Source organism: Rhinolophus ferrumequinum, chromosome 13 (genome assembly GCF_004115265.2).
Source record: "Rhinolophus ferrumequinum isolate MPI-CBG mRhiFer1 chromosome 13, mRhiFer1_v1.p, whole genome shotgun sequence".
Classification (NCBI taxonomy): Eukaryota; Metazoa; Chordata; class Mammalia; order Chiroptera; family Rhinolophidae; genus Rhinolophus; species Rhinolophus ferrumequinum.
Window position 1 is genome coordinate 25,025,857 of NC_046296.1, and position 26,127 is coordinate 25,051,983.

At 44.1% G+C, this 26,127-nt stretch overlaps 1 protein-coding gene across 1 annotated transcript; it reads right to left on the minus strand.

Annotated features, from left to right (window-relative positions):
- Positions 1-1,533: 1,533 nt before the first annotated feature.
- Positions 1,534-25,904, minus strand: SLC1A4 (solute carrier family 1 member 4). The gene is made up of 8 exons (XM_033125191.1): positions 25,075-25,904; positions 15,102-15,144; positions 13,279-13,341; positions 11,144-11,310; positions 6,545-6,778; positions 5,122-5,316; positions 4,684-4,818; positions 1,534-2,719 (listed from the first exon to the last, which is right to left on the minus strand). Exons 1-8 carry the CDS (start codon positions 25,599-25,601, stop codon positions 2,485-2,487), a joined length of 1,599 nt encoding a protein of 532 aa, XP_032981082.1. The 5' UTR covers positions 25,602-25,904; the 3' UTR covers positions 1,534-2,484.
- Positions 25,905-26,127: the final 223 nt, after the last annotated feature.

Consider the following 26,127-nt stretch of genomic DNA (forward strand, 5'->3'; position numbering starts at 1 on the left):
ACAGCACCTTCTCCCTCCCACGGGAAGGGGAGAGGTCACCATCAGGGTGTTACACGGAAGAATCCCTCTCCAGGTCACAGCGCTCTCCTGGCTGCACTTCCAGGTCCAGGATAGAGGATGTGCAGGCACTGGGTCTAACTGTCCAGCTCTCATTTCCACCTTTTGTGAAATTCACCACTAGAAACAGGAAAGTCAGGATGCCAAAGACACATGGCTTACAGTTTGGTCGTGTCTATCCAAACTCAAACTTGCTTTGATTGGAGCTAAAACAATATACATACACGCACAGTGCAGGCGTGTGCAGACATAGCCACATGTATGTGGAAGAGGGAAAGGTGACGTATACTGAAGCCTGAAAAGCAGTGAGTGCTCATTTACAGTTTGGAATCAAACAATGTGATTGTTTCCCTTTTGAAAACAGAAGGGTATTAGCAACAAGCTCTAGCCAGAGGGTAAAGGATTCCAGGCATTTCTCAGCTCAGTTCATGGTCATTCCTGGCTTCACAGGAGAAGGGAGTGACTTAGCTGGTATAGAGTTTGGAGGGAGTTGGGCCTTTGCACTGGCTGGTCAGCTCTGTGCCCCACGGCTCTTCCCCACCCCTTTCAGTCAGGTGCAGACCCCTAATTTGAAAATGAAGGAGCTTGACTGTTTCTGTCCTGTCCACCCACTCTCATCGCAATGGGACATATAGCGTAATGGTGTGTTCCCATTCTCTAGGGCCTGGGTGATGGCAAAACCACAGCAACAGGGCAAACAAGGGAATGAATGAGATGGAAAGTTTGGGAGCTTCGATGGCCCGCCGTGGGGCAGCAGACACGGTGCCTGCACCTGGGAGTCACAGAGGAGTCAGGTACCCGGAAATGCGATTGGAGATGGGATGGTTCACTGATGAACATTTGAAGGAACTGGGAAGAGGCTGACTTTGATACTATCAAGCAACTACAAAGAAAGCAAGTGGAACGATGAAAGCGGCTAACGCACGTAGAGAACAAAGCACTGTCTTCACCAGAAGATCCAGGCCTATGTGGAGGAAGTGGTACCTTTCTCCACATAGGGATGCTATTAAAAAATAAAAGCACAGGGGTGTTAGTACTCGATATCCAAGAAGTGAAATGGTTGTCTTCACGGATTCACTCCGTTTGCCTCACCAAATCCCGCTGAGGTAGGAAAGAGGCAGGTGACATCAGCCCCATTTTACAAACGGGGTAAAGTGAGCCCCAGGACTTGCTGCAGGTCACACCTCAGATACACATCAACAGCCACAATGACACAGTAGTCTTGTGCCTTCAAGGTCATCCCTGTCACTGGCAACTCTGGTCTTCTCCATACAGCCCCCTCGTCTTGATTTAAACCAATCGGCAGGTATCTGGAGGAACGTGGACATTTGGCTTATAATGTTAAACTATCATATACTGGCAGGAAAGGAAACGAAGCCCCTGGAAATCAGCCAAAGCTAGGGCATCAGGGGACCTGGGAATGGGGGCAGCCCAACCCAGTTACTGGGTAGATTTGTGGGGTATTTTGTGTGTGCATTTTTTTTTTTTTTTTTGCCAGAAAGGAGCATTTTAGGGAGGGTCTAGTTGAATTAAAAGAGATTGATAAACCAACCAGGGTCCTGAATGTGATGACCACATCACACCTCTCCAGAGGAAGAGGCTCCACTCTGGCCTGTTGTCAAATCAGAGTAGATGGGGATAAAGCTATAGTCTTGTCAGAAGCCCAAGTCACGGTGCGGAAAACTTACCCAAACCTGGGATGAGAATGGGGACAATTGTGTATGTGTCCTGTCCTAATTAGGTTGCCTCCCTTCCCCCTGCAGGCTAGACTCCCCCTCTTTCTTTGACCTCAGAATTTAAATTGTTTACTTAATACCACTGACCGGAGCACCCAGCAGTGCTAACGCCATCTGGAGTACTTCTAACGTGACAAGGTGCAGTGCCTGCAGCCCACCAGCAGCCAGTGAACCAGAAGTCAGCCCCACATAGTTGTAACACAAACTCTAACATCTAGAGTCCCAGCTCAACGAATTCCAGCCAAGGCTAAGAATTTGGGATTTTTTTCCAATTACTACAGCTCACAAGGCAATGTGACAGATGACTGCAACCCCCCTGGGTTTTCCGGGAAAGCACTCAGTGTAGAGTGGCTGACTAGGTGCAATGAAGAATACATCTGCATTTTTCCAAGCTTTAACCACCAGGTCCCTTTGAGCCTGTTGTCTCCCAGAGCCTGGCAGCTCAAGGGCATGTTTCAAACAGAGCCTGGTGCACGCACAGTTGCACCTGGATGTGGATCAAGCTAAATGTCAGTGCCCTGGTCCTCTGTAAGCACTTCCCACTGGGAAGCCCAATGCCTGTGCCAAGAAGTGATCCTCACACCAGTGATTGGGCCAAAGTATTGCCCCAGAGGCTAAAGTCAGTGAGAACAGTGCCCAGTGTCAGTGGCGGGCCACCACCATTGGCAGGCAAGCCTGAAGCCCAGCCCCATCACAGAACTGACTCCTTGGATTCCAGTTCTGGGGCGCTGGCCGCAGGGCCAGCGGGGTTCTGGTGTGTCACCAGAGGTGACGTCTCCTCCTCCGACTTGCAGTTGGGGATGGCTTCCACTTTCACCTCGCTCAGTTCCTGCTCCGCCTTCTTCATTGCCTTCTGATTCAGGTAGTGAAGAATGCCCGCACCCAGGGCGTCCCCTTCCACGTTCACCACGGTGGTGGTACGGTCCCTGGTGGGAAAAGAACAAGGCAAGCATTATAGCCGATGCCGCCTGGAGCTACCAGGGACAGTCCCGTCACAGGACGCTGAACCGTTGCGGAGAAGCGGTGACCCTGAGGGGCCCTGCTGTTTCCTGGAGAGCATGCTACTGAGGGCATAAGGCCTCCCTTTCCTCGAAATGGATTTTCTTTTAATATTTTTTCACTCTTATAAAAGTCATAGATCCTCACTGTAGAAAACTTCGGGGGAAAAAGAGAAGTATAAAGAAAAAGAACAGAAGTCACCCACCTACACTTCACAACTCTGAGTGAATCAGTACTAAACATTTTGATCTGTTTCCTTCTGGTCTTCTTTCTATGCAAGTTTTTTGTGTGTAATAGACACCAGCACATAAAAATCACGTATAACTGGGATGATAGAGTGTAAATATGGTTTTGTGTCCAGGTTTTCTTCCACTTACTGTTATACTGTGGGAGCTTCCCTTCTTTTTCTCATCTCAACACTGCATCTCTACTGAATAGAAATCTTCATATACATTTCATGGCCATTGGCAACATCCCCTCACAGAAAATAGCTCTCTTTCCGGAAGCTTATCTCCCCATAGATGAGCCCAAAAACCATCCTTTGTCCCTGGAGCTCAGAGGAAGTATTGTGCCCATTTTGAAGAGATGGGGAAAAATGTGAAATTGCCCGAGGGAACCGCAGAAGCTGAGGGCTGTGGAAATCAGAGGCCACAAGGTGGTGGAGGGCTCATGTGACTTCAGGTCTCCACTGGGCAGCCCCCCAGTGCACTACTTTCCTATTCCTGGTTGAGCACCTCTGAGATGCCTGCCTTCTCCATGGGGAGAGGAAGGACACGGGCCTGTGCCCCTCGGCTTGGGTCCTGTCCTGCTCACCAGCTCAGGGATGGAGTCCCCCCGATGAGTTGTCTGGACAGAGCAGGTCTCTGCTGCACATTTCACTTTCATTCCTCTGAGGAGCTGTAGGATTCCAAGAAGCCCTTTCAGTTTCCAGGGCTTAAGGAAAAAGGTTGGAAACCACCAATTTCCCACCACAGTGGGCAGAGCATGAGCTCAGTGCCAGGCCCCAGTGTTTAGGTTTTCCCATGCCGGGCTCTGGCTGGCCTGGCCAGCAGTGCCTTCATTCCTTCAGGCTTCCTGAACGCTTCCCCATGGGCCTGGAACTCTTCTGTGTGCTGTGCATGTGTGCACTCATTTAATCTCCACCACAACTCTGGTGCAGGTTCTATTATTCTTCCCATTTCACAGGTGAGCTGACAATGCACAGAACAGTCCTAGCACACAGGTAGTCCAGTTCCCTGGGCTCCAGGGCTCATTTTCTTATCCATATGCTCTACTGTCCAACACTAGCACCTCAACTGACCTTCCCTATAAAACAGGTATTGTTTATATTGGAAAATGTTCTTATGCACCTCACGAATCAACACTTAGAAACTGTTCTGCCTTTTCAGGAACCCTGGTGATGGCAGTCTCCATCATACCTCCTTCCTAATCCTCCCCGAGCCTAAGCCAAGGCACTCACATTCTCTGAGTTCCTCTTCTCTCCCCTCACAGAAATCACTCTTTGGACTTTCCAGGCCAAGGACAATCATTCTCGAAGGCTCACTGCTCCAATGGCTATGACTCCTATGCAGCCATAATCTCCACAGATGTTTGTACCCCCTTGGGCCTGTGCTGGGGGCCCAGCCTGAGCCATGGCCGCGTGCTTTCCTGGATGCTCTAAGCAAGTTGTCGATAATGACATTCCATGGTGATTCATGGGCCTTTGACACTCCTGTTGTTTAATTTTTCCTAGCTCTAAATGTTGTCTTGCCAGCACAGCTGTGGGCTCCTTTACCAGGCAGGGAGCATGTTTGAAGTTTCTCTGCATGCCCCAGGCCCAACAGAGTGCCACGCTCCTGAGGACTCAATACAGACTCTCCTTTGCTCAATGCCCTTGGGACTTGCTACTTACACAATCCAGTCCACAGCCAGGATCAGGGAGAGGTCATGAGTGGGCAGCCCAATGGCCTCCAAGATAATGGCGATGGTGAGGACCCCTCCAGCTGGCACGCCTGCTGCTCCAACACTGGATGCTGTGGCCGTCACTCTACGGGATGGCACAGTAGGGGCAGCCATTAACACAGAGCATGGAGTGGTCACAGCGAAATGCACAACATGGCAGCCATGGCTTGGAAACTGAAAACCACCCAATCCTAGATTCTGCCAGATGAGCCCGTGTGAGATAATCCACTCTCTTCAAATAATGAATTCACACTATCCTCATTTCATAAATGAGACATCCGAGGCATGACGAGATTGGTATTTATGAGATTTTTTTCAAAGGAAATGAGAAGATATACCTCAAGTGTTGACCTAGGCCTACAGATGGAGGAAAGAATCATGAACTTACAGAATGGTAAAAATCTGTCCTGCTTTCAGCTCCACGTTGTTGAGCTGGGCAATGAACACCGCGGCCACACACTGGAAGATGGCTGCTCCGTCCATGTTCACAGTGGCTCCGATGGGGAGAATGAACCTGCTGATCCTCTTGTCTACACCATTGTTTTCTTCAATGCACTTCATCATAGAGGGAAGGGTTGCTGAGCTAGAAATGGAAAAGCAACCAGCCATGAGAACAGTCTTCCCAAGGGTAAGCTATTACTCAGCTCAGACCCCGGAACAGAGCACCGCGCACCTACTAGTTTCTGGCTTTCTCTCATGAAGTAAGAGAATCAGAATTGTTTCAAAGTTTCTATCACAATGCGGGGGTGGGGGTGGGGTGGTGGTGGTTGTCAACTCCCAAAGAATTCAAAATCTGACTCCCTACATTTACCTCTTATTTACCTGCATACACCTGCTTTCAAATTTCTCAAGAACCACACATTGCTTCCTGGTGTAAAATGTTCTCAAGAGAACAAAGAACTATTGACTCCATACGTGCATCTCCTTTTTTGAACGTTCCAGCCCTCACCCCCTCAAAGTACAAGACAAACTAGGATTTTTCTTTTTTCCTTGTAGGCCAAGAAGTAGAAATGGCTCTGAGAGTTTAGAAAGAGTAACTCTGTTCATAGATGACTAGAAAAAAAACAAGACCTGCCCTCTGCAGCTGCCTCTGCAGGCTTTGCTGAGAAGTAGGTTTGTTTCTAAGTCAGAGAAACTTACCTCCCTGATTCTTTTTACCACCATCACTTTGTTACATAAATAATACTTCAGGATGGGAGGAAACGTGCAGTAGAGAGGCAAAAACTAAATGTGAGTATGAAACGATGTGCTGCCATCCTTTGAAAATTTTCTTTGAAAGTATTTGGAAAGCCCATTTTTTTCTGTTTAAAAAGGATTTCCAGTAACTACAAGGTGTATCTTTTGCACTAATTTACATAATCCTACAATACTGTGGACGCCTAGAGAGCTGAGCACACATTCCTCACCATGATGTCATGGTCTTATTTTCTAATTCACACATCCAGAGGGAGAACTGGGCATGTGTCATTCTAGAAACTTCCCTGCAGTGAGTTGTGAGTGAAGTGGCTGCCTTCTTTTACTCAGGCAAAGGCCTTATTAATTAGGGTGAGGACCCACAGTTCCTATGGGCTAAATAATGAGCCAGAAAAAGGAGAAGGAATGAGGCAATTCCTCATATGGGCAATCCCAGCAATCTGCTTCTGTGAGAAAGAGCTGTGGAGCTGATAGTACAAAAAAATCAGATGAGATCAATTTAGAGTTTTCAAAGAATTAAAATGTCAAGATGCCAGTTGTGCACCTGCCACTGGGCTCACCTGGTTCCATATTAACACAGTTCAGGAGAGTCAAAAAGAAACCCAAAACCCACTCACCTAGAGCAGGTGGCAAATGCTGTTGCAAACGGTGTGAGGAGGCCCAGAAGGAACCTGAATGGGTTTTTTCGTGTAAAAACAAAATATATAAGTGGCAGGACAATTCCTCCATGAATAAAATGGCCCAATATAGATGTGAAGATATATTTCCCAAGGCTGGTCACCAGCACGATGATGTCCTTCATTTCCACAATCTTGCTTCCAACCAGGAACGTGATGCCCACAGGTACATACCTAGGGCATGAGCACAGGGTACTTGTCAGTAAGAGTGATGTGATGAAGGTGCTGGCAGGTGTAGGCCCTTCCTGATACAGAACACAGGCACTTTCAACTAGGTGATCTTCATTTCTCCCTCAGATGACCCTGAGGAACAGAAAGGGATGAGCCCATTTTACAGGCCATGAAACTGAGTAAAATTAACACGCTACATCACTGCGTGTAGTGGAGTCAGGACCAGAACTCAGACTGCTTCCTCCCTGGATGTAGTATGTTCTTGACAGAAGGACGCTACCAAGCATATGGGCTCCCAGATGGAAAGGCAAGGAACTTGCCAAGATTATGGCCTCTGGGACTGTAGCGTGACTGCTGGCTTTGCTTAGGCTTGTTCTGAGAACTTAGAAACACAAAAGACTAACACCTATTTAGCAGAATTGCTGTGATACGGAACTGAGACAAAGCTGGGACTTTTGGGAAGTTTAAAATTCTTTGTGGTTTGGAAAACATGATACCGTGGGAAAAAATCGTTAACAATGACTCTCTGGAGGCACTCTTGGCGCGTGAAGATTTTTTTAAATGGGGGATGGGAAAAAGAAAGGGAAGGAATAAACGATGGGAGCTACAAAGAACAAAAGTCAGTTGTTTTGAATTTAATATAAATTGAGGAAGAATTTTATAACCATTGACATTTTGGGTAAATTTTAATTATATAGTTAATAATGTCACATAGTTCAAATTTCAAAGGGTACAAAAACATTGAATAGTATAAAGTCTCCCTTCCACCTCTGTCCCCCAAGCACCCAGTCTCCTTCCCTGGAAAAAGCCAATGTTACTGGTTTCTTGAGTTTTCTTTCCAGAGATAGTCTAAGCAATATTATTAATTTTAAATCTCATAGCAACACATGCATACATTCTCCTTTCAAAATATTAAAACATGATAGATTAGGTCCAAATCCTCTCTATCCTCTCTGGGCACAACCCTTAAACCAGGACTCCCCGCCCCCAAATAACCATTCTTACTTCCTATGCATCTAGATACGTAGGTATATATTTAACTCTATGTTTACTTTTAACCCCACATTATTTCATATCAACACATAGACATCTACATAATTCTGTTTTTTAATTGTGGTAAATACTTGTAGGCATAACATAAAATTGACCATTTTAACCATTTTTAAGTATACAGTTCAGAGGCATTAAGTACATTCACACTGTTGTGCAACCATTACCACCATCCATCTCCAGAACTTTTTTTATCATCCCAAACCAAAATTTTGTGTTCATTAAACAATAGCTCCCATTCCCCTCTCTCCTGTCCCAGCAACCACTGTTCCACTTTCTGTCTCTGTGAATTTGACTACTGGATGTACTTCTTATAAATGGAATCATACAATATTTATCCTTTTGTGTCTGGCTTATTTCACTTAGCATAATGTCTTTAGGCATCCATGTTGTATCATGTGTCAGAATTTCATTCCTTCTTATGGCTGAATAATATTCCATTGTATGTATATACTACATTTTGTTTATCCATTCGCCAGTGGACATTTGGCTATTTCTACCTTTACCTCATTATTTTTAAATATCATCCTCGGAACCAAAATATTATAGATTACTTTGCTATTGCCCTGCTGATGGACATTTAAATTGTCCCCAGATTTTCATCATTAAAAATAATGCTGCAAATAGGTCTCTTTGTGCCCACATGCCTATATGCTCTAGGTAGAGACACCAAGAAGTGGAGCTGCTGAGTTCCGGGGTGTGCATATTTTACATTTTAGTAGATACCAACCAATGGTTCCCCAAAGTGGCTGTTCCAATTCACGTTCCCACCGGCTGTCCTTTCCCTGTACCAGTGGTTCTCATTCACTCACAATTTTGCCCCCAGGGGATATTTGGCAATGTCTGGGGACAGTTTTGGTCGTCACAAATTTGGGGAGAGGTGCAACTGGCATCTAGTGGATTGGAGGGCAAAGACACGGCTACACATCCTGCAGTGCACAAGACAGCCCCCCAACCCGCCAGCAAAGAATGATCCAGGCCAAAATGTCAATAGTGCTGCTGTTGAGAAACTATCCTCACTCTTACCAATGCCTGATGAAACCAAACTTTTTGTTTCCCTGATTTCTAATAAGTTGGGCATCCCTTAAAATGTTTGTTGGTCATTCATGTTTCTTCTTCTATAAACTGTCTGCTCACATACTTTGTCCATTTTCTAATGGTTTATTCAGTCTTTTTTTTTTTTAATCATCAGAATTCTATATTAGTGCTTCTCAAACTATCATTTGTGAAAGACTGGTTTATTTCTATCCAGTTGGTGATGGACCAATATTCTTATAAAAGACAACACAAATTAAATGTTAGAAAAATGATCATGTGCTTGGATGGTGCAGCAATGTGAAATTGTGATGAAAGTTTCTAAATACTTATTCTCATTTTCCCTATTAATCTCACTGCAGACAGAAAAACAGTATGTGAACTGGTACCAGTCCTTTGGATACTAACACTTCGAGATTGTGTGTGTGTGTGTGTGTGTGTGTGTGTACACACATACATACTATATTCAAATATGTATCAATTTTTTTCCTATAAGTTTCTTGTCTTTTAACTTTGTTAAGGTATCTTTTTATATTTTATATTTTGCATGCAAACATTTTATATTTTGATATCGTCAAGTGTAGCAGCTTTTTATGACTTTTACTTTTTGTATTTTGTTTAGGAAGACTTTCCCTACCCCTATATTTTTTTTCTAATATTTTTAGAGGACTCTTTCCTTCTTTCTCCTTCCTCCCCAGATAGTTTAATGCACGGGTTGGCACTGTGAGTTTTACTGGAACACAGCCACACCCATTTGATTACAAATTATCTATGGTTTCTTTTGTCCTGCAATGGCAGAGTGGGATAGTTGCCATAGAGACCCTATGGCCTATAAAGTTTGCTGGCCCTCCATTCAATCCACCGAGAAGTTATTTCTGTGAATAATGCAGGTGAGGCAGGTGCTTTGATGTTGGAGTAGGTAGTTAGTGACAGAAAGAAAGCAGAAAGAGCTACTGCTGAAGTTCCCTCCCACCCCTGGTTGAGATCCTTTAACCAGTTAAGGCATATTAAACCCCAATTCTGTGTGAGACGCACTTTCTGGGCCACAGATCTCGCACTGCAGTTAGACAGCAGGGGCTGCCTTACCGAGTACCTGCTTATGTAACTAGTACATCACATTGAAGAAATGACTGTAAATCGGTTTCCAGATTGAAAACAAGTGCCTTCACGTAGAACATCACTTTCCTGCCAGAGTTTCTTTTAATCCAAGCTTTGGGAGGACTTTAGACTAAAAAAATAAACCAGGAAAAGAACTTAACCTGTGATGAACACAGTTTTTCCTTTCTGTAATTATTTCTCTCCCCAGAACAACAACAGTCATATGAAGTGCCATGTTTACAATAAGAGTCAGACTCTGGAATGTTCGGTTGAGCAAGAAAACTTGTTTGAGCAAAATAAACACCAGTGGGGGCTCTGGACTTGGCCTCCCACTCAATTTCAAACTTTCCTACCAAATTCCAAGCTTCTCTCCTAAAATTAGTCTAGCTGCCACCCCAATGCCATCTGAGCGAGAAAGTTCTGGAATATTTAAGAGTTGACGATTAGGAAAATTCTTTGCGCATGAAAAGGATAAACTAATTTCTCAACAACAAATGGGTGGAAGCTAAAACCCACAGAAGTTTGGCTTGAGTAAAAGAGAATAAAGCTTATGAGGGATTGCCACTGAAATTGGTATAATTTCTGAGAAGTTACTTTAAGGGATCTGGTCCAATTTTTACCTTTTTGCCAAAAATTAATCTAACAATTTTTATTAAACAAGTACATTTTCATTGATATTATATAAAGAAATATTGATGTTTAAAAAAAGAGATCATTCTAAGTGTACAGATGCATGGGGTGAAATGGATCTGTCCTCCAAGTTGTGAAACACTATAGTAAGGGCCCCTTTGAAGCTTGAAGTCTATTGTTTTAAGATAAATGAGTGTTATTTTACGGAGCAGACAGCAAACTTACAGAATTCATTGTCCCACAAGATGATATGGGCATCCCATAGATATGGGATGATGGTTGGAACCCATAAACAGATCACCGATGACAGAACCATAAGGAGTCACTGCGGGTGCTGAGGAAGTACCTGGTATTATAATTACGCTACACGCCTGGACAAGAGGAGAAACGGCCTCCACCTCCATCACCCCCTGTACCAGGACCGACCTGTGGTACATCAACCACAAACAGAGCCCTGGGCCAGGTGGTCCCACCGGGGTGACCTAGAACAGAGTCAGGTTCTTTTCTGGATGGCAGGAGAAATAAGTGGGAGAGTAGGGGGCAGGGAACACTCACCACATAATCCATGACACCAGCACCATCGTGGCCTCATTGAAGGCATTGAAGAAACGAATGAGCTCTTCTCCTTCAGAGCCTAGTTTCTTTAGGGCCACTCCTAACACCAGGGCAAAAAGGACCAATCCTAAAATGTTCATTCCTTCGATCTCGGTGCCAATGGGGATCTGTAGGATCAGAGAGGACAGAGGGTCTAAGTTTACAACAGATGAGTGAGAACTAAAGATGCGTTTGCTTGGTGTCTCCACCAGACTGAAACACTCTGCCCAGAATGAGAAAAGGTTCGTACATGTATTTCCTCTAACCTGCAGCAGTTTCACAAATCAAGCAATAGGAAAATCAAGGGGAGATGGAGTCTAAGGATATGGAAGGTCAACAAACAAAAATTTCACGTAGTTGTTAACTCTAAAAGCTGTTCAAAACGGGCATAAGCTGAAGCAGAAAGTAATGAGCTCCCTGTCACTGGATATTATTCAAGTAGAGGTTGGGCAATCACACTTCAAAGGGTTGCTTTTAAAAGAAGAGCTGGTTGATGAAAAATGCCTTCAGATCAAGGGTCAATGATTATAACTTTGTCTCCTAAATGTCAACAAATTCTTTGTTGCTAGGCTGTTATGATGGCCTCCTTGCTGACAGATTTCAGAAAAGATTTTTCAGGATCAACATGGATATTTTCAGGATATTTATTTCTAAATCATTGAGTTAAAATGTATAGATATGAGGTCGGACAATTAAGTTCGTGATCTCATCCTAGAAAAAGTGCTACATACCTCACTGCTCAGTATCACTACGGTCACCTTCGAAGTACTCCCCTTGGGAAGCTATGCACTGATGTCAGCGCCTAGTCCACCCTTCAAAGCAATTTTGGAACTCTTTTTCTGGAAAGGCCATCAGAGCTCTTGTCGTATTACGCTTAATGTCCTGAATGTCACCAAAATGTCTTCCTTTCAATATTTCCTTTCTCTTCAGGTAAAGAAAGAAGTCATTTGGGGCCAGATCAGGTGAGTAGGGAGGGTGTTCCAATACTGTTAGTTGTTTACTGGCTAAAAACTCCCTCACAGACAGTGCCTTGTGAACTGGTACATTGTCGTGATGCAAGAGCCATGAATTGTTGGCGAAAAGTTCAGGTCGTCTAACATTTTCATGCAGCCTTTTCAGCACTTGCAAATAAACTTGGTTAACTGTTTGTCCATTTGGCACAAATTTATAATGAATAATCCCTCTGATCTCAAAAAAAGGTTAGCAACATCATTGCAACAAGTTTGCAAACTTAATTGTCAGACCTCATATAATGTTATTTTTTCCAGTGATGCTGAATCTCACTACTGCAAGCATGTATTAGACAGACATTTTATTCCATCAAAATACATTATGAAATTCTCAACAGGAACCATATGTCAGCATGGTAAAAAACAGAAAGAGCATTTTTACCATAGTTCTAGTCCCAGCTCTGATATCAAATAACTTTTCTGAACTTCAAGTTCTTCATCTTCAAGGTGAAGTGAATTGGACTAAATTAGTAGTTTTCAACTATTTTTTAAAAAGTGGAATGTTTCCTTCAAAGAAAGGCTGATAGCACTCAGAGCCTCTCAGCCTTGGGGAGGTGTACGTTTGGGGTTGAGGAAAGAGCCCCATTCCTCTTTCTTCCCATGACAGTTCTGAGGCTGGAAAAACTCTTGAGGTTCCCCGTCCTTTCCAGTTCTATCATGAAGGCTGGGACCTAGCCCAGTGTCTGGTAAACAATAGGTACTCAAAAAAAAAAAATAAATAAATAAAGTGTGAATAAATGATGACTAGAGTAAGTTAAGCCCCTAAGACAATTTCTATAGGGAGGGGTAGGTTAAATCACCTACTAATTATATTTCAGGATAGCAGAAGGAGTGTTATAAAATATTTTTGAAAAAACGGGATGTTAGTTCCAATTTGGTGAAATGGATCCATCGCTAAGTATTCCACAGCTACGGACGCTGGTCTTTGGCGATGTTGGTATATAACCAAAGGAGCAAACCCAGCCTGTGTGTGTCAAATAGTCCACCCAAACTCCCAACGTTTACAGCATTGTGTATGCTCCTTCAATTAAGAAGCATTACTTGCTTTGTGAGTATCTGTCACACTGACTTTATAAAGAGCTTTACCTTTTCACGGGTTACGTTTCCAGTGCTCGTGTTGTGGATCACCTCTCTATAATCAGTTGCATACTGTGAGCAAGAGAAAAAAAAAACTCACTGTCAGTTCACAGGAGAAGATGGACCCAGCGGAACCAAGAGCTCTGTTGGGCCTCTTGCTACTCCGTCAGTATTCACTCCACGTGTTCTGGGCATTCCTCATGTGGTTGGCCTGACAAGGGCCTCTCAGAACTGTACAAAAGCAACTTCAGACCCAGGAACATGCACTCCAAGAGGCCTCTGGGTTATTTAGGAACCCAAGGAAACAGGGAGGATTTCCTGATGTCCTTTGGACAGTGGTTTGGAGGAGGAGGTCTGCCTAATTTCAAGCTGATGGTTGGATATTTCAAACAGCTGACAGTTCATATTATTTGGAGAACCTTGGTTATTAATTCCATAACGCCGAAGGTCACTTTTCAATGTGTCACTTATTTTCATTCATTTACTTACGCTCCACTTTGTTTCAGAATTTATTTGAACGTGACGGCTTTTCAGCATGTTTCTAATCTGCCTTAAGCCTCCACTCGCAAAAGGATGACAGGCAAGATGGCATTTTCTGGCTGAGTCTTCAGGGAGACCCACTTCCCAGAGGTGCAAGCACTCTCCAGCTTTGGCCCTACACTTGACTTCACATACTGCTGCACAACGCACACAGGTGTCTCCCTGTGGCATTGAACACCTTCAAGTGGGATCGGTTGACACACCTTCCTGACCTTTCCTAAGGACACCTACCTGACTTCTGAACTGTTGAATGCCTTGAGGAGCTCTGATCTCTCTAGCTTTGATTTATCAAGCTGTCAGACAGGCACAGGTGTTGAGCAGGCCTGTGATCCAGGGTGGCAGGAGAAGCAAAACTTACCCCACAGCTTCCATGACATAAACCTTTTATTTCTCTGCTACTTCACATTATATACTCAAGCCACAGCTGTGCTTATATGCAGATTTCTTTTTTTTTCTTCTAAGAGAGAGGTTGTAAATAGAAACAGAAAAGTGTTTGCTTGAAAAGGGCAATCAGATGAGTCCACCTAGTCTAGACCTTTATAGTCCTACTCTGTGTAAAGCATGGCCACAGGGACATTACTTGCAGCACTGGTAAAATTAGGGAAAAACTAGAAACAACCTGAATGTCCATCAACATGAAACTGATGGAGTAAAATTATGTATGCTCATACCGTGGAATATAGCAAATAACATCATGCAAAAGGATATTTACCAACATGAGAAAATGACCACAATTTACTGCCTTAAAAAAGAGCAGGTCACAAAACAACATGTGTAGTATGTGCACATACAAACAATATATGTAGTACCATTATTTTTAAAATGTATGGGCACGCATAGAAAAAAACAGATCTGAAGCACGTACACCAAAATGTCCATAGGTAGCTGTAGGTAGTGGTTATGGGTGATTTTTATTTTCTTCCACTATTTTGTACTTTACTGTTTTTGCAAATGAGCATGTATTTAACCTTTATATTCAGGGAAAAAAACCATAAAAGTGTATTTTTTAAAATTCTAAAATATTTAAGAGCGCTCCAAAATGTAATTTGATGGTATTTCTCAGGTGATTGTGAAAAGATATTGGCACTAGTGAGATATTTTAGAAACATGGTATTTTTTGTCTTGTTTGTTTTTATTCCAGGAGCCTCCCTATACAACTTTAGACCAGTGTTACCAAGTTTTGTTAACAACACTATCCCTTCCTATTCCATCTTACCTAATTCTATAGCAGTAATTCCCATATCCCCCACCCCATCCAAGTTTCATATTTTTAGCAAAGCATTGAGACTTACCGTTCGAAAAACTGCAACCACAAGATTTGAGGGAAACAGGTTTCTGTTGGAAAAGAAAGCATTTCGTCAGTATTCTTAAAAGTCAGCATTTAAAGTGTCCATTTGAGGATGCCTATTCTTGACAGCTTCACATACAGTGTTCCCTCTCTCTCCTCCTGCAATTATTGCAGTCTTCTGCTTCATGCAAACATCCAACCATGCCGGCTGCTGGGCCACAGTAGATACTTGAAAGCACTGATTTTTATCTCCTTCCCACATGGTACTCCTTGATATTTAAGCGTAACTGTGTCCAACCATACCAGAATAACTGCATCAGTTTCCTTTCCCCAAAAGGTTAAGCCCTATTGGAGTGCTTTTCAATGAGGAGTGGTGCTGCCCACTAGTGAAATCCTTAGTGTTTTTGTTATCTCAATAATTGGGGGGCATTCCTGGAATTGAGAAAGTATGTGTAGGAGAAAGTGCCAGGTGTCAGCCATTTGTTCTGCTAAGTGCAACAAAGTCCTGTACAATAAATGGTCTCAGGCCCTCATGCTTTCCAAAATCCCGTATGACACACCTGTAGATAAAAACCTCATTATAATTACCTGAGCCTAAACTAACTCCAAAACAAGCTAGTTTTTGCATAATTTGATCATATACTGAATTTTCTAGGAATAAAACTATTGTGTAAAATGTGGGATGATTATTTTTTTGTTTTGTTCAGAATGTTTTCAACAACTGTTCATCTTTCTGGAAAAAAATCGTATCACCAATGACAAATTGTAGGGTTTGGGTCCTTAACTGCAAACACCAGCATCAAGTATCAGTTTGTATTTATAGCTGTATCTTGAATGGTGAATCTAAATTCAAAAGCAAGCACCTAACCACTTTGTTTTAGAGCATTTATATATTGAAGCACATTATTTGTATTATAAATTTATCTTCTTTTTGTCTTTTATATTACAGCTATATATCATATTGATATTTTGAAATTATGTGTGGAGGTAATTTCTATTTATGGATTTTGTTTCAGGATAAAAGATATTATAAAATATTTGTTACAAAAGCAGGGCAATAGAGCTGATCAAGTTAAGCTATGGTTTGAAACTAAAGTATATTCATGCAAACAGTTTTAATTGAGGGTCTCCTTTGGGTCAGGCTCTGTGCAGGATCCTGGGAAAATCCCACTGACAGTCCATTAGTTCTACCCATTTCCTAAAAGAATAAGTCTAGAAGAGTAAAAGACTCTGCATCATCCTTTCCAATTTGTGCCAAACATATGCACTAATTTTTATTTCTGTGGTTGAGTTGTTCACCTAGCACTAGAATCTCTAGGCAATTATTTATAGTGTGTTTAGTTTCAGAGGTAGGCAGGTCTAACTGCAACCCAGCTTGGCAGGAAGAGTCTAATGTGTCTCATGGAAGCCACACCTTTGTGTCATAACCTCCCCTTGAATGTGGGTGGAGACTATGATTGGCTTCTAGCCAACAGAATAGAACAAAGGTGATGGGATGTCACTTTTGTGATTTGGTTACATAAAATTGTGGCTTCCCTCTTGCTAGAAGACTCTCTTGACTGCCTTCTGGGCTTCCATGTTTGATGAAACAAGCTGCCATGTTGGAAAAGCCCACATGGCAAGAAACTAAGGGCAGCCTCTGGCCAACAGCCAACTAGGAACCGAGGATCCCAGTCTAGACTTCAAGGACTTGAATTCTGGCCACAGCCATGTGACCTCACAAGTGACTCCTTCCTCAGTCGAGCCTTAGGATGAGACCCTAGATGTGGCCTTCTAAGAGATTCTGAAGCAGAAGACTCAGCTAAGCCATGCCAGGATTCCTGACCTCACAGATGCTGTGAGATAACTAATATGTGTGACTTTAAGCTGCTAAATTGTTGGTAATTTGTTGAACAGCAATAGATAACTAATACACCAGGCAAAAGGGTTAATTAATGAGATGCAAAAAGGAGTTCTTTACACTCAGGATGCTTCCACGAAACAGCCAGCATGTAGAGACCGCAACATGGCATTTTCCAAACCTACTTGTCTATGAAACCAGAATTGCTTTTAACATATTTAGAGAATTCCAGCAAGTACCTGCCTGTATTTTAGCAGACAAAATGTGATCATCACGTTGAATTAACCGTTACAAAATGGTCATCAGAAATTTGAGTTCTATCACAAGCATATGTATTTAACAAAAAAGGTAGAAACAGACTAGCAATCTGTATTAGCTATTCTTCCGTGTCTAGATGAACAGCAACTTACGTTTGCCTCTTATTCCATTACAAAGCACCTCTCTTACATATTTCAAATTTGTGGGCTAGGTTTGGTATTTCATTTCCATTTGCTATATTAGAAGCAGAAATAGGTCCTGAGCCCAGGTTTCCCTTTTCTACAACTACCAAGAGTCAACTCTCAATAGTTCCCAGACTGAGCTGGCCACTGGGTTCTCTCCCTAAGAGGGCAGGGAAATTAAGGGATGTTCTGGGTTGGAAGCCTCCACCTTCCCCACAGGGAACAATTTCCCCTGCGAGTACCTGCATCCTTCAGGAATTAGCAGTTTTCTCAACTGGTGCAAACACAGCCTTTCCCACAGCCTTGAAACACACTCTCTTCCAAAGAGCACACACTATTTGTTCAAACCCTTCCCTCTGGTCTGCCTGGTCTCTTTAGCATGAGCTGTCTCACCCAGAATGGACCCTGACCCTAACCCAATTGTAGACCAAATAGCCACTGACGTACTGACCTGTGTTCAGCCAGTCTACAGTATCTAGTCTACAAAATCCAATGGGAACAGAGAGGTATAGACAATACTAGAGGCAAAGCAGCAACGCCTGCCAAACAAAACAAAAATGAACTTTCTGAGAAGAACACAATATGTTCTGGCAGTTTCTTATAAAGTTAAACATACACTTAACCATATGACTCCGAAATTTGATTTCTGGATATTTACCCAAGAGAAATGAAAAGATATGTCCGCAATAAGAATCTGTATGTATAACAGCCTTATTCATAATAGCCCAAAACTCAAATGTCCATGAACAAACAGATAATGATAAGTCCACATGATGGACTCCTACCGGGCAATAAAAAGGAATCAATGACGGATAACACGCAAACCAAATAATCTCAGGAATATTATGCTGAGCAAAAGAAGCCAGACAAAAACAAGTACATGCTGACAGATTCCATTGATACGAAACTCTAGTGAAAACAAATCTATAGTGATAGAAAGTGAAACTTTTTATCCCAAACTGCCCGGAGCCAGGGGTGGAGAGTGGGGCTTGCTGAGCAGGGTCATGGATGACAGAAACGTTCAGTATCTGAACCGTGGGGATGATCAAATGAGTTACCTTTGGGTTAAAACTCACTGAACTGTACACTTAAAACGAGTGCATCTTATTGTATGTAAATCCTATCTCAAAATTGCTTTAAAAGTTTTAAAAAAGATACAGTACTAGCTGCCAAGGAAATTTCACAACCACAAAAGTACATAAAAGAATTTACTTGAGATGACTGAACTTTCTTTAGGTCATATAGCTCCGCTCTCCGATATTAATCCCTGGGAAGGGATTGCCCGGGGGCAGTGAGCTGAAGCTCACGCATCCACAAAACCACACTCCTTTCCCTTGCTCCCTCTGGTTGTCACAGAGCAGGAGCAGGAGCAGGAGCAGGAGCAGTCCCCTTCTGCCTGCACCAAGGGGCAAGGAGCTGAGACTTTGGGAGTAAAGCAAAATATTTGACAGACTGTGCGTTTGGTATTGTAATAACTAAAAAGTCATTGGCATACCCAAAGTCACCAAGTTTTTTCTCCTTTTATCTTCCGGGAGTTTTGCATTTTACGTTTAGGTCTGTGATCCAATTTTAATTAGTTTTTATGAAGGATGCAAGGTCTGTGTCTAGAGTCTTTTTTTTTTCTTTCCAACGTGGATATCAGCTCTTTTGGTACCATTTGTTGAAAAGATCATCTTTCTGCCATTATATTGCCTTTACTCCTTTGTCAAAGATCAGTTAACTATATTTGGGGGGGTCTGATTCTTGCTCTCTACTCTGTTCCATGGATCTATTCGTCTGTTATTTTGCCAGTACCTCACTGTTTTGATTACTGTAGCTTTATTGTAAGTCTTATAGGCAGGTATTGTCAGTCCTCCATCTTTGTTCTTCTCCCTGCACTCTTCTCAGCCTTCTCTCCTATGGCTTTTAAACATAGATGCTGCTGTGAACTCTGGATGTTTCTTACTCCTGAACTCTCCTGCACTCAAGGTTCAGCTGCTCCTCATGTAAACAGTTCTGGTTCCCGGAGCTCTGTCTTCAGGCATTTTCCCCAACTCCTCATATTCTCAAATATTTCCTTTTTCTGTTATTTGATCTTAAGAAATTTACTTGAAGTACATAATACCAGATATACTAGACCAAAATTTCTGAAACATTAGAAAGCCATGAAATTAAATATACTTCTCTAACCAGCATTTTATAAAAGATGTAATACTTGAACAGAATGGAAAAGATCAGCATGTACGAGTATCACATTTAAAATATTTTGTGGAACTCATGTTTCGGCTTGTGTATGTGGGGTAGGGATGCATATATGTAGATACCATAATTTCAAATGTATTTCTTATAGTGGGTCAAAGTCAAAAACATTTGCAAAAATGCCAATACCATATTACTAAATCCAGAGACGCAAGTCAGACCAAATTGGGAGCAAATGCATGGACATGCCTTTCCAGTGCTATAGGAATCTCTGGATACATTACTTAAGACAAATGGAAAAACTGGTATGAGCAGAGGCTGACCTGGCGACAGTAGAATTTGGGTTGGTGGTACTGTATAGACTCATGCAGCTGACACGATGAAAAACTTTCAAACGTTCCTTCGTTATACATCTGGTACTATTTATTCTTCTGATCCTATTGTCAAGGGTGGTATGCATTTCGCTGTTCTATACGAGAAGAATGTAAAACAATTTACTTTTGCTTAGGTATATATTTTTTTCCAGAAGTATTTCCTTTTATTTAAGTTCAAAAATTCTTTACTGAATGTATGAAAATTTCAAAGACTCTTCAGAACAGGATATGGCTCACAGTATGTACACCTGATATTTATTATCCCTGGTGTTTATTGTTACAGAGTCAGTTAACAGGGATGTGCTCCTTCTGATTTTGCTATGGAAGGGCTGGGGGGGTGGGTTCACACTGTGGTGACAGTGGGGGGGCGGGGGAGGAAACTCCCCTCTTTTTAAGGCCCACTCGTTTTAGATTCCAGCTGGCAAGGTGCCAGGCCCCTGGAGTGGGGACTTGTAAGGAAATAAGGCGAAGAACAGAACCCATTCTCTGTATTAAGTAGTCCCCAGCTGTCCCTGAGAGGCTGGGGCACATTAGAATACTATGAGCAAGACACTCAAATATTAACTCGTTTATTCCTCATCACAAGTCTAGGTAGTTGATACTATTTTTAGCCTCATTTTACAGATAAGGAAACTGAGGTAGAGAGAGGTTAAATGACTTGTCCATGTAGCCAGTGAGTGGGAGAGCTGGACTCAAACCCGGGCAGTGCCTGTTCTTAATCATGGCCCATCGGGCCTCTCTGGGTGTATGTTCCTTTTAGCCTTTGAACTATTCAGGCATTCTCTGGGTGGTAGAAGGAATCGTGTTGTGGTAAAACCTTTTTGTTTCTTTTAAATTACAAGCTGCCATTTTTTTCCCTGTAGTGACTAGTTAGGCTGAGAAACCGCCATTAATTTGGATCCTTGTTAGATTGGCTGAGTCTTCACCTTGCCTATAGAAAAGGAAGACATAGGCATAGGCCAAACCAGCTGCCATGGCCACCGTGTAAAAGAAATTATTCACTAGTTACTCTTTTGACTGTTCTCTAGGGGCTATCGTGTTTCCCCGAAAATAAGCCCTAGCTGGACCATCAGCTCTAATGCGTCTTTTGGAGCAAAAATTAATATAAGACCCGGTCTTATTTTACTATAATATAAGACCCGGTCTTATATCATATCATATCATATCATATCATATCATATCATATCATATCATATCATACCAGGTCTTGTATTAATTTTTGCTCCAAAAGATGCATTACAGCTGATGGTCCGGCTAGGTCTTATTTTCGGGGAAACAGGGTAACATTAGATCCCAGCCTCCCATAGGTTTCTTTGCACCTATTAATGTGTTCTTTGCAGCTTGACAGGCATCATATTCACACTAATCCTTGGGAAGGAAAGTAAGTCCCTCACGCCTCCCTTGATGAAGGGTAAGGCTCATAGTACTGTCCACTGTTGAGAAAATGCGCACAAGAAAAAACAACAAAGCTGAGAAAATCAGGCAATAGGCAAAATCTCAGTTGTGCTTACCAGACACAGGGCAGCACCGCTATGCTTCTGCAAAAGACAGCAGCCCAAGGCCATTCTTCTGGCTGCCAGGGCAGGTAGAGCCGTGGCCCAGGACCTCTCCCTACCTGCTCCCTTTGCAGATACATCTCTGGTTTTCCATTTGAAAACTATAAATTTTAGCACCCAGATGAATGTTTAGAAGCCAGTTGCCTCAATCCTTTCCATTCACAGCTGAAGAAAACTGAGGTAAACTCTGGAGACCATAAACAGGTAACGTAGGGGGAAAAGGAATTGGAATGTCAGGGACGACAGGTGAGGATTTGTGCCCCATTTCAGAATGGAAGGCTCTTGTATATTTAGTTTTGACTTCTCTCCTTTGTAAATTTCCCATGGTGTTGATTCCATTAGTCCAAAATAATCAGTCACTGTTCACTTTTTCTCCAGTTTCCACATGGCTTCCAATACCTAGAGACTACATTAGCTGCAAGTCATCTTGAGTTCCCCTAAACATTCATTTTCTTCCCATTTACTCTCATTTGTTTAAGAATATGAAAAGAACTAATGGGTCATCCCATTAGTTTACGTGAACCAGAAAAACCCAATCACTCTTTTGTAATATTGCTCCATTTATAACAAGAGCAAGCATATATTGGGCCAGTCCTGTTCTAGGAGCCTTACAGACGTAACTCATTAAACTCTCAAAACAATCCTGTGAGGTAAATACTATCATGATCCCCATTATAAAGATGAGAAAGCCAAGGCACAGGAAGTTACAGACATGCCCTAGGACACAGAACCAATAAGCATTGTTAGGGACCAAGAACTTCCACAAATGACTGGGGTCCTGATAACCTGTTCCTGTCTCTTCGGTGCCAAAATCATTTTATTTTGGATGAAAAATCACAGCTCAATCGCTTGGGCCACACCCAGTTTTGAGAGTCCGGTACTGTTCCAGGTCCCCAGGCATAAAGCTCTGGGTGCAGGAGGAGGCTGTCTGTGACTCTGCCACCTGCCATCTGCTGCCTGCCATCACTTTTCAGCTCTCAAAGGCCCTGCTCCTAGTGCCAGCATCTCATACTCACTCCCTAGCTTGTAGTTTCATCCTGAAAAAACAAATGGGAAATCATGGCAGAGTTCTGGGGCATTTCACCACCAGGAAAAGTCATGGGCTTTAGCAAAGTCTTGGTGGCAGCTACACTACACTAAATCATCAGAGACGTCTCCCACTCCTTCCAGGTGTTTCAGTTCTGGGCAGTTACCAAGCGAGGGCCTACTGGATAATTAAGGTTTTACTGGCAGAGTCTCATTTCATTCACATGCCCACAGGCAGAAAGGACTGTGTCCAGCCTTTGTCAAAGAACACACCAAGAGTCACATAAGATCAACATCTGTGAGGTTTCTTTGAAGGAAGCAATTAAAAATTGTCTACCCAGACCCAGGAAGTATTTCCACGTGGCTCAAGACCAACATGAAAGCCATGTCTGAACAGCTGCATACATACTTTCCTTCACCCAAGGGGATCAGCCTCTCTGTTTAGAGGAAGTGGGCATCTGCCCTGACCCAATCATGCCCTTACCTGGTTCCTCTTTTGGCCCAGAGCAAACATTTCTGAGACAGACAAGCAGCATGCTGTCCTTACTATGGCATGTTGACTCGGGGGATGGGAGAATGGTACAAAGAGAGCCTTGCACTGTGGGGCACAAGACCCATAGTTCTTCTAATCCCTTTTTTGATAAACCATTCTGTGACCTTGAGCAAATCACTTAATCTCTTGATGGCTCAATTTCCTTAGTTGTAAAATAGGATCATACCACCTACACCACCTTTATCCATGAGATGCTGGGTTAAATGAAGTTGGCCGCTGGAAACATTATTAAACGCTCTCTATTCCCAACAAGCCATGGCAAAAGTTCTCTTAATCCTTCCCTGTATCTGCAGCCTGTATCTCAGTCACTGAAAAGTGCATCTACACTGACTGCTAGGGCATGATGCTGGGTCACTATTCACTTCAGAAGCAGGAGCTGGAGGGGCTTGGATCTACAACTAGAAAGCCAAGATCAGGATATAAGAAATCCCTTCTGGGGCCGGTGGTAGTAAGGTAACCCCTCTCCTCACCTCATACTGTTTGTTGGCCACTGCCCCTCTCTTAGAGAGAAAAGAATGCTACTGAGCCTCCCGAGGGGGTACAATCAGCACATCAGAGCTGGGCAGCCACACTCCTTCCCCGGGCCACTGATCCCTGCAAAAAAGAATCCTTTAACCCCATCACCGCCTTCCCTCTTGGGACAGCTGACAGATACACTGAAGGTAATAAGCCAAAGTGACTCTCAACCTTAGTAGGCTGTTTTCAGCACCCACCTAAAAGTGAGTCCCAAAACTTTAAGGATCTCTAAAGATACCAAATATCAAACTGCCAGACACTAAACAAAGGCTGTGATTTCATCGAAGTCCTAAAAAGCCACCTCCACCTGCCTTTTTGTTAAGAAGTTTTGGTAAGAAATTTCTGGACTACCTCATCAGAATTCTTTTTTTTCAATGCCTTGAACTTTTTGTTGTTGTAGTTTCAAATGAACCCTCTTCTCTTAAGTGGCAGACAGTCATCACATTTTCCAGAGGGAGAAATGGAAACAGCAGGAAGTCAGGTCACTTTGCCCAAGATTTGCTGTTTTTCACACCCTCAGCAATGAGGAGTTTTGCCTCAGTGACTCAAGACAAAACATACCTCTCCAAAACTCAGAATCCAGAATTATTGGAAACCTGGAGGGGGAGCCAGCTGAGTTCCTCGCTCAGCTGCACTTGGCCAGGTCAGTAAAGGCCGTCAGGCTGCAGTTTTCCCATCTGTGAACTCTGGGCTAATGGAGAAACTAAGAGAGGCTGGTTTGGGTAATCCACAGAAACTACACTACATCTCAAGGGATGAAAAGCAACTTCTCAGAGTCACAGAAAGCAGGCAAAGCTAAGCGAAGATGCTTTTCTTTCTCTTTCCTCTAGAACTCACACCTTCCCACAAATAAAACCCCTTGGAACTCACAATACTCCACTGTGGTCCTGACTATGGGATGGACAGCAACCTGTCCCAAGCCTCTAGGAGAGGCTTGTCTGGGTAATGGGCCTCACACAACTAACCCCAGCCTCGTTATTCTTGGGTCCACTGACAACTCTTCAAACAATCACCAGCTTCCTCCCAGCCAAAGGGCTGAAACAGAGAAGGCCATAGATTACTGGCCAGGATGGCTCAACAGGCAAAATTTAACCAATGCTCTCAGAAGCTTTTGGGCACCGTGGGGAGAAAATGGGGTGAAAATACCTGGGAATGGTTAGAATGTAGCCAGACAGTATAAAGAGTAAAGTACAGGTAAGACTGCCTGCCTCTGCCCTAACATGCGCAGACACACACCTAGCAGTAGGACTGGCTCTTGTTAAAGGATGTGGCCCTGCTCCTTGATATTGTCCGATGCCACCCCGCTGATGTTTGAAAAGGTGTGGTTAGCCTGCAAAGACTCCAGATGTTACTCTGATATTTTAAAAAACGTTAAAGGTCACCAGCAGGCCATTAAGAATTAACTCAGGAGTATATGGAAGAATGTGAATGAACTGGAGTGTCTGGGAGGGCTGGCGTCTCGACTGCACACTCAGAGAGGTGGGGGATCATTACCTGGTTAGGTCGAGGAAAGAATCCACTGTCTCTTTGGGGATTGGAGGGGGGCCCGACTCCTGCAGCCCCAGGTCGCTGGACTGAAGGGTCTGTGCGCCAGACCCAGGCTTGATGATGAACGCCAAAGCAACAGCGAGTGCCGAGGCGCCTAGCGTGGTAAGGCCAAAGTAGGCGATGGCGATGCCGCCCAGGCGCCCGAGAGCACTGGCGTCGAGGGCGGCGGCACCCGACACCAGGCTGCAGACCACCAGCGGCAGGATGACCATGCGCAGCATGCGGAGCAGCATCTCGCCGGGGAAGGCCAAATAGGTGATCTGCGTGCGGTTAAGTCGCAGCCCACGAAGCGCCGCGCCCAGGCCGGCGCCCGCCACCACCCCGGACACGGTGAGCAGCACGAGCGCGTGGCGCCGCAGAAAGCCGGCGCACCGCCGAGCGCGTCCCGCTGCGGACCCGGGCGCGCCAGGTCCCGCTGCAGGCCCGGCCTGGGCGCTGTCTAGGTAGCCGTTGGTCTCTCTGCTCTTTTCCATGGCGCTGCGTGCGGCTCGGAGCAGAAGGAGGAGGAGGACTTGGACTCTAGTAAGAGACCGGGCTCTCAATGAATGGCTCAGGCGTAGCTGGCGAGGTCCACCAGCTGCGCCCCGCGGGTTCTGGGAGCCGGCCCACGGGAAACTCCGGGCCTAGGCGCAGGAGCAGGTGCGGAGAAGGCCGGGAGAGGCGCTGGAGAGCGGCTGGAGCCCCGTTGCTAAGTGGATCGCGCCGCGCCCAGCCTTCCCACAGCAGCTGCCGGCGGGTGATGATGCAACGCTGGAGCCACTAGGGAGGACGCCGATGGGAAGAAGGGATCGGCCTGGGCCCGCCCCCTTCACACCCGCCGCCCCGCCCCCCGCAGTTCTGGCCAATCAGCGCCCGGAAGCCGCTGCCGCCGCTCTCCCCACTGTCCCACTCCTGGCCGCCCACGCGGGGAAGGGGCAGCCAGCTCCCCCGCACTGCTCAAGGCTTTGGGGCGCAGGTGGAGCCCGCCAATTCCCGCGCCCGCAGCCACCTCCGGGCCAC

What these genes read in the sequence shown, in the direction of transcription:
- SLC1A4 (XM_033125191.1), bottom strand. Translation starts at nt 25,601, where the DNA reads ATGGAAAAGAGCAGAGAGACCAACGGCTACCTAGACAGCGCCCAGGCC. An exon ending in CTGGTGTCATGGATTATGTG is followed by an intron (nt 6,779 to 11,143) that starts GTGAGTGTTCCC and finishes CTCATGCCCTAG; the next exon opens with GTATGTACCTGTGGGCATCA. An exon ending in GCATTTGCCACCTGCTCTAG is followed by an intron (nt 5,317 to 6,544) that starts GTGAGTGGGTTT and finishes TTCCATTTCTAG; the next exon opens with CTCAGCAACCCTTCCCTCTA.